The 9,163-nt window shown below is 42.3% G+C and overlaps 1 protein-coding gene across 1 annotated transcript; it reads left to right on the top strand.

Moving 5' to 3' along the window:
• Positions 1-316: 316 nt before the first annotated feature.
• Positions 317-8,740, top strand: nkx1-1 (NK1 transcription factor-related protein 1). Its single transcript, XM_002936766.5, has 2 exons — positions 317-1,167; positions 7,266-8,740. The coding sequence occupies exons 1-2, from the start codon at positions 723-725 to the stop codon at positions 8,045-8,047; spliced, it is 1,227 nt and encodes a 408-aa protein (XP_002936812.1). The 5' UTR covers positions 317-722; the 3' UTR covers positions 8,048-8,740.
• The last annotated feature ends 423 nt before the right edge of the window (positions 8,741-9,163 follow it).

The raw sequence follows: 9,163 nt of genomic DNA, 5'->3' as shown, positions 1-9,163 counted from the left end.
CCCCTTACAGAGCCAGGGGATGGGGATAATATTTATGTGCACCCTGTGACCAATGAGTTACTTCTTATTCCTTCCCTATATAACAAATGTTCCCCCACCCAGAAATATAAACTTGGGAATAATAACGCAGAACAAAAGTCCCAGGACCATTTATTATATTAAATTGTAGATTTCTGTATTTAAGTTATACACAGCTGGACCCATTGAGCCGGTTCTAACTAAAGCTTAGCCTGTCTGATCCCATTCTCTCCAGTGCAAGTTGCGACTATTGATCCCGCAATTATTTAAAAGCCAAAGCTGCTCGCCTCCCACTTGCCCAAATATGGCTGTTTGGCTGCTGCCCACATGGAGCATCACTGCTGGGTCTGACTCCCCACACTCCCCTCCTCTCTCACACACACTGGGCTCCTCACTCTCTCAGCCAATGGCGAGCCCGCAGCTCTGAGGGGTTACAGGATCATTTGCAGCCCACTGCACCCAGGGCTCCCAGTGCTTGTTATAGCCCAGCACCCAGGCAGGGGTGGGAGATGCCTACTTGGAAGTGAAGGAGAGAGAAGAAGTTCAACATCATCTACTGACTTCCTGCATTGTGCCAGGACCCCCAAACTGCAAGTGTTGGACCCACTCCAGCTGCCGGATCCCCCCTGCTATGCTGTGCCCAACTTGCTGCTCCGGAGTGTAGGTGCCCTGTTTTGGACCAAGAAGCTGCCAGTTGCTGCGCAATGAATGCCACCAGAGAGAAGGTCCAGCTGGACATGCCCATTGGAGGTGCCCAGGCAGCGGGGGTGGTGGAAGCGGTGACCTGCGGTCTCCACGGAGAGATGATGGACAGCCATGGGGAGCAGAGACTGACTGCCAGCGACCTGCCGGCCTATGGGTGCCCAAGGGACAGACAAGGGGACCACCCGAACTGTAACGCACCTGCTGGGCCTGAGAGCTTGGGGGCTGCCCCGCTTGCGGTCCACAGAACCACGTCCTTCTCGGTGCTGGACATCTTGGACCCTAACAAGTTCAACAGCAAACAGAGACACTGCTCTGGGGCATACAAGCCCCCCGGCGATTATATCCTGAGGGGAGAGGAAAAGGCGGAGGGTCCCGACATAGCAACGGGCCAAAAGGCTTTCCTTGAAGAATATGAGTCCTGCAAAAAGTCCACTGAAGTTATAAGTAAGTGCCCCCTTCAGCTGCACCCACCTACCGACCCTGGGCCCTCACTCACATACAGGGGGGCAACTGGGTGGGCATTTATAGATCTTATAGGAGCGGGGATATAGATGATATAGAAATGTTATAGGAGTGGGTATATAGATCTTATAGAAGTGGGTATATAGATTATATATATATATAGATGTTATAGGAGTGGATATATAGATTATATATATATATAGATGTTATAGGAGTGGGTATATAGATTATATATATAGATGTTATAGGAGTGGGTATATAGATTATATATATAGATGTTATAGGAGTGGGTATATAGATCTTATAGAAGTGGGTATATAGATTATATATATATATAGATGTTATAGGAGTGGATATATAGATTATATATATATATAGATGTTATAGGAGTGGATATATAGATTATATATATATATAGATGTTATAGGAGTGGATATATAGATTATATATATATATAGATGTTATAGGAGTGGGTATATAGATGATTTATATATAGTTGTTATAGGAGTGGGTATATAGATGATTTATATATAGTTGTTATAGGAGTGGGTATATAGATGATGTATATAGATATTATAGGAGTGGGTATATAGATGATATATATATAGATGTTATAGAAGTGGGTATATAGATGATATATATAGATGTTATAGGAGTGGGTATATAGATGATATATATAGATGTTATAGGAGTGGGTATATAGATGATATATATAGATATTATAGGAGTGGGTATATAGATGATATATAGTGTATACACCCGATTAGGCAAAGTGGTAAAGCGCTAAACAGGTGCAAACTTGCGCCCTAGGGATCATAAAGTTTGCAAAGTAAGTGCTGTGTTTAGATATTGTTATTAACGGGGATATAATCCAAAAAATGCAACTTTACCCGGTAACAGAAATTGTAATATATTTTTAGCAACTTTCCAATAATCAGTGGGATTTGTTATTATAACCGCTACTGCTGGTTCTGACTTTTATAACTAAACCTAAGCTGCAAATTCTGGAGACAGAAAGAACAGTTCAAAAATAAATAGGTTTCAGTTGCCATTTGTAACTTTTTCCTGTCTGCACTACTTTCCATAGACTTATTTTTTATTTTTCTGCAATATACTAAGCGCCATGGCCTGAGAAGATTTGTTGCAACTTTGTTTCCGCAGACTTTGTGCGTCTTGTCAGACTATATCCGAGTGAAATAGTTGTGGCAGTTGGAAATAGAGACAATAAAGTCCAACACCTGTTTAGCAGTTGCAATATAATGTATTTCCTTAGATGCAGTTCTATTGCCGGGGAGTTTAATACGGCGCAATGTATTTGTACAAAAAAAAATCCCGAATTTATACGATTCGTGGTGTTGTTACATGTACATTGCATTTTATTTCTTACACTTTGTGACAGAATATTCCACAGAAACTGCTCCCTGGGAACGAATATTCCCTGCTGGGATGAAGCATTACAGGGAATTAGTGTGTAAAACAGATACAACAATTAGACACCCCTTGGCACTGTTGCACCCTGCCAGCCCCCCTCAGCACCAAAGGGTTAAACGAATTTCAGAGCAGACACCTCTCCCCTCTGTGCTGCTGTTGCTTGGGGCGACAGATTCAATTTTCTCTCTCCCCTTGGCTTCTTTTTTTTTTTTTTTTCCTCTTTTTTTTTTTTTTAAGGACAAATCAGACTAATTGTGACAAAACGCTGGTTATCTCTGGAAAAACAATTAAATTCGTTCGATTACATTTAAGGGAAAATGTGCTTAGGCGAGTAAAGAGGGCTGGATAATGTGGGATTCTCCCCTGTGCGGCTTGTCGCACTGCCCGGTCGATATCCTATTATCGAATCGCGCATATCTCTCGCAGGCAGCTTGCAAACCTTCTCCTAACATCTAAATTATAGGGTCAAAATTCGGATAATTACCCGATTAAAACCTATTAAACATATTAGGGGACGCTATTGATCGCCAATTGCATGGGGCAAGGGAAGGAGATTGCTTTTTATTTTGGTGCAAAATATCTAAACTTTTCCCAGCGACGATCTGCTTATTCCCAGCCTTCATACATGTATCTATCCTCTCTATTTAATATATATAATATATATATATATCCATTGTACAGCTACATAGCTGCAAATTCTACCCACTCCTATATTGTATGTAATATACACACACACACATATATATATATATATATATATATATATATATATATATATATATATATATATATATATATATATAATGAATTAATTCATTTAATTCATTTATTTAGTTATTGCCAATAGAATATTTTTTTCATACTTGCCCCAGTCTTCCTTCCCTGGACTCTTACTACATAGATTATATAGAGGGGAATATCTGTTTGAATGAATGGGATCTACAGAATGCTGCGCCCTATTTATTTATCCTACTGAAATATAATTATTTTTGGATAAAAGGACAAATGTTTTATTAGAAGCGAAGAAAGGTAAATGTTTATATAATTCGAAAACGGTTCCTTTTTTAAAAGGCAATTTTTTAATTACATTTGAGATCAGTGTGTCTATCGATAATTTTGTGTAAATGTATATGTGTATTTAGAACAGAGTTACTAATGGAGTTGATAGAGACGAGTCCAGCAGGGCAGTTTAGCGCACAGGGCGCAATAGGCAGCGCTGCGTTAGCTCCCATACAGGAGACTATATTAAGATACAGAAATGACACTTTGCGCCATTTACGACTAAATGACAATTTTGTTTATGGGATCTGTACATGACTGATATTCCCCGATACAAATGAATGGAACAAATCGTATATTAAAAGGAAATTCCATCCAAAAATAGTATTTTTTATTTTTTTTATGCATAAGCAACTTTCTAATCGCCATTCATTAATAAAAGTCAGTGATTGTAACGTTATTGGCAAATAGAATTATAAATGAAGAGCAGCATCAGTCCAGCTGTTTATATGCTCTGCACTGGGGGTTCTGACTCCTGAAATAGTGTAGCACAAACCAGCTGCTTCATAGGACTGGATGAGAATTGTGTTAACATAAGCTGGAGTGGCTTATTATTGTATTTGTTTTCGTTATGCAGAAAAAAAAAAACAGTTTTTGGATGAAGTTCCCCTTTAAACCTTTTCTGCTTACTAAGTGGGCCGTATAAAGGCCAGTAGCAGGTCCCCTATATAGCAATTTCTAAGAAATAAAATGGAAGCTTAATTCACTTTTAAAAATGTCAATGTACCCCAACTCCATAGATCCTTTCTATATATTCTGTGTACCCCAACTCTATAGATCCCTTTTATATATTCTATGTACCCCAACTCTATAGATCCCTTCTATATATTCTATGTACCCCAACTCTATAGATCCCTTCTATATATTCTGTGTACCCCAACTCTATAGATCCCTTCTATATATTCTATGTACCCCAACTCTATAGATCCTTTCTATATATTCTGTGTACCCCAACTCTATAGATCCTTTCTATATATTCTATGTACCCCAACTCTATAGATCCTTTCTATATATTCTATGTACCCCAACTCTATAGATCCCTTCTATATATTCTATGTACCCCAACTCTATAGATCCCTTCTATATATTCTATGTACCCCAACTCTATAGATCCCTTCTATATATTCTATGTACCCCAACTCTATAGATCCCTTCTATATATTCTGTGTACCCCAACTCTATAGATCCATTCTATATATTCTGTGTACCCCAACTCTATAGATCCCTTCTATATATTCTATGTACCCCAACTCTATAGATCCTTTCTATATATTCTATGTACCCCAACTCTATAGATCCCTTCTATATATTCTGTGTACCCCAACTCTATAGATACTTTCTATTTAATCTATGTACCCCAACTCTATAGATCCCTTGTATATATTCTATGTACCCCAACTCTATAGATCCCTTCTATATATTCTGTGTACCCCAACTCTATAGATCCCTTCTATATATTCTATGTACCCCAACTCTATAGATCCCTTCTATATATTCTATGTACCCCAACTCTCTAGATCCCTTCTATATATTCTATGTACCCCAACTCTATAGATCCCTTCTATATATTCTATGTACCCCAACTCTATAAATCCCTTCTATATATTGTGTGTACCCCAACTCTATAGATCCCTTCTATATATTCTATGTACCCCAACTCTATAGATCCCTTCTATATATTCTATGTACCCCAACTCTATAGATCCCTTCTATATATTCTATGTACCCCAACTCTCTAGATCCCTTCTATATATTCTATGTACCCCAACTCTATAGATCCCTTCTATATATTCTATGTACCCCAACTCTATAAATCCCTTCTATATATTGTGTGTACCCCAACTCTATAGATCCCTTCTATATATTCTATGTACCCCAACTCTATAGATCCCTTCTATATATTCTATGTACCCCAACTCTATAGATCCCTTCTATATATTGTGTGTACCCCAACTCTATAGATACTTTCTATTTAATCTATGTACCCCAACTCTATATGTAACCTACATACCCCCAGCTCTATAGACCCTTCTGTATAACCACATATATACCCTCCCCTATATGTATAGGTCTGTGGGGGGTACATTTGCCCTGGGGGTGCATTTAATACATTCCAGGTACAAGTTGAGGAATGAGTTTTGCTCATTGGGGTTGGTGCTGGGTCCCACTGGAAGGTTGGACTAAGCATGGGGGGGGGCAAGCCTGGTCACATGGTATAACTGAATTAGTAATAGACAGGGACTGGGATATGAGTGTGAGTATATGTTCTGTTGCACAAGCTGTATGTGGGGGTCTCAGAGCCCCTCAGTAAGTCATTCCCATGGGAGACTGAGAGCGACCCCCAGGCTGTGCATTACTGGGCCAGTGGGCATTCTGATTACAGGCCTGGCACACACACCCAAGCTGCCAGTATCTGTGGCATAGTGACATGGAACCCTTCTTACAGACACTGGGACTACATTTCCCAGGGTTCCTAGCAGCAAGCTGAGACTGGTAAGGTTTCTGCTGTAAGGAATCAGGGGTCACCTAATAAAGACAGTGCCCCTTTGTCTATTCCTTTCCCATTCCCCCTGTTTGGAACAAGCCAGTAGGCAAACCTGGCAGCGGAACCTGGTACCCGGGCAGCCCAGTCTTTGCATATAACTAGATATGGCCCCTTCTGTAGGGGTGCCCAGGGTTACTGACATGAAGCAGAACTACCCCAGTGAGATCTTACCCCTTGAGGGCAGCAAGACTGTTATTGTGCCAACAAGACTGCAGGGCATCAATGTAACTGGTAAAAACATGGTACCATAGCCCTTGGGGCAAAAAGCAGGGCATGGAGGCAAATTAGACCAGGTGGGCAATATGGCTGCCACTTGGGAATGGTCCTTGCCCCCACCTGTACTGGCACCTGTAATATGGGGGGTTCCTGCTGTGGGACCTGCTACTCAAATGTGTTGTTGGGCCCCATAATGATAGATCTCAGCTTTAGCTTCCCACTGACTAGTCCTTCTCAGCTTTTAGGTCCCACTTACTAATTCTTCCAAGGTTTAGCTTCCCACTAACTAGTTCTTCTCAAGTTTAGGTTTCCACTGACCAGTTTTTCTTTGGTTTAACTTCCCACTGACTAGTTCTTCTTATATGTAGGTTCCCATTGACTAGTTCTTCTAAGGTTTATGGTCACATTGACTAGTTCTTCTCAGGATTATCTTCTCATTGACAAGTTCTTCTCAGGATTATCTTCTCATTGACAAGTTCTTCTCAGGATTATCTTCTCATTGACTAGTTCTTCTCAGGATTAGCTTCTCACTGACCAGTTTTTCATAGGTTTAGGTCCTACTAATTAGTTCTTCTCAGGTTTAAATTCCCATTGACTATTTCTTCTTATATTTAGGGTCCCATTGACTAGTTCTTCCAAGGTTTATGGTCACATTGACTAGTTCTTCTCAGGATTATCTTCTCATTGACCAGTTTTTCATAGGTTTAGGTCCTACTAATTAGTTCTTCTCAGGTTTAGATTCTCCTACAGACAATTATTTACCCCCAGTATAAGAGTATAATTAATTTTATACCAAGTAATTGACCCGATTGTCCGGTTCTCTTTGCAGAGGAGGAGGGGCTGTACCAGCACTCGGCTACAGAGGACTGTCAGACCCAGGAGTTCAGCCCCAGCCCGGGCAGTGACCTGGAGGAAGAGGAGGATGAAGAGGAAGATGAAGAGATCTGCAGTGAGGAGAGCAGCAATTCCACCCCTTCAGGTCTGGCAGAGAGGGACCCAGGGGCCGGGAATGGCCAGGGTGAGGATGCCCTGAATACTGGGGCCCCTGCCGGGTCCAACCAACAGCAACCCACTGGGAAGAACCAACAGCAGCAGAACCAGCACGGGAAGCCCAAAAGGAAGCGCACCGGGTCGGACTCCAAGTCGGGGAAGCCCCGGAGAGCCCGCACCGCATTCACCTACGAACAGCTGGTGGCGCTAGAGAACAAGTTCAAGTCGACCCGGTACCTGTCGGTGTGTGAGAGGCTCAACCTGGCTCTGTCCCTCAGTCTCACCGAGACCCAAGTTAAAATCTGGTTCCAGAACCGGCGCACTAAGTGGAAGAAGCAGAACCCTGGGGCTGACACTAGCGCCCCCACTGGGGGGTCCGGCCATGGGGGAGGTGGGTCTGGATCTGTGTTGGGAGGGGGTCTCAGCCCTCTTAGCCACTCGCCCCCCATGGGAAACCCAATGGCCTTGCATGGCCACCATGGCTACCCCAGCCATGCCCCCGGGGGGTTAATGTGCACTGCCCAACTGCCCTTCCTGCCGGGTCCGGCCGCTGTACTGTCCCCCTTTGTCCTGAGCTCCCAGTCCTATGGGGCCCCAGCATTCTATGCCCCTCACTTATAATGACTGGGACCGGGCTACAGACTGGAACTTGGCACAATGGACCACTAGGTGGCAACGTTACGCCCATGGGACTTCATCAGGACTGCAGGGCCACAGCTGAACCCACTTAATGTGCCTGGGTAACTGGTGACCCCCCCCCCCCAAAACCTGGACCCATATCAGTGTAAAGGTAAAGCCATGGGCCCCGATGTTGCTCTTAACTAATTACATTCCCGCAGCCCAACAGAAATGGTTACACTCTATTTAACCCTTTCAGAGTCTGAGAACTGATACACCTGGCATTCACGGGGTTAAATGAAAGCACTTTATTGCCCGGTTTGAGCCAGGATCGGTAGATAAATACATGTATCAGTTACATAGGGTCAAGCAGAAACAGCCTGCACCCCCCGCAATCTTTGGGTTTATTCCCCTTAACAAAGGGATCCCCTATTAATGAAACCCCCAACACTCACAGCTACAAGGCTACTGTTTGTCTATTGAGTCGCTCTCTCTATATATAAAATATAAAGCAAAACGCGCAGTTAAACGAATCTGAAGGCGAAATGTGCGCAAAGTAGCGACTTCCGCGAAAAAACGCAGAAAAGGACGCAGAGAAATACTGTACCTTCATAATTCGTTACAACCCTGTAAAATAACAGGCAGGACCCATAGGCCACCGACTTGCAAGGATTTATGGGTTTGTCCCCCCCCCCCCCCCCCCCCCCACATTGTTAATATAAGAAAGGAAAACTCTTTATTCGGTGCCCATTTTATTCTCAGGGTGAATATTTATTTAGAGACTGAATTTAATGTACATTGTTGGAAACAAACAATGGCTCTTTCGTTCGTGGTATCACGATTTATGGATGATTTAGTCGTGCGACTGATTAACCCTCTCGCTGCCCTCTCATTTGAGTTCTCTGGGGGAGAAGGTTTTATTGGGGATTTTATCAGCCCGTCCCTCTATGGCTTCTCATTTTTATCCCTTTGTTTTTGTCTTTATATTTATCTCTGTATATATATATATATATTGATTACGTTTGACTTTGTAATTACCGTATGGCCATAGGGTGTAAATACATAAAGCTCTACCAAGCACTTTCCTAAGAAAAACATTAAAACCGACCAATAAAAGGT

This window comes from Xenopus tropicalis, chromosome 1, assembly GCF_000004195.4.
Source record: "Xenopus tropicalis strain Nigerian chromosome 1, UCB_Xtro_10.0, whole genome shotgun sequence".
NCBI lineage: Eukaryota > Metazoa > Chordata > Amphibia > Anura > Pipidae > Xenopus > Xenopus tropicalis.
This window is presented reverse-complemented; position numbering and strand designations above follow the sequence as displayed.

What these genes read in the sequence shown, in the direction of transcription:
- nkx1-1 (XM_002936766.5), top strand. Translation starts at nt 723, where the DNA reads ATGAATGCCACCAGAGAGAAGGTCCAGCTGGACATGCCCATTGGAGGT. An exon ending in AAAGTCCACTGAAGTTATAA is followed by an intron (nt 1,168 to 7,265) that starts GTAAGTGCCCCC and finishes TTCTCTTTGCAG; the next exon opens with AGGAGGAGGGGCTGTACCAG.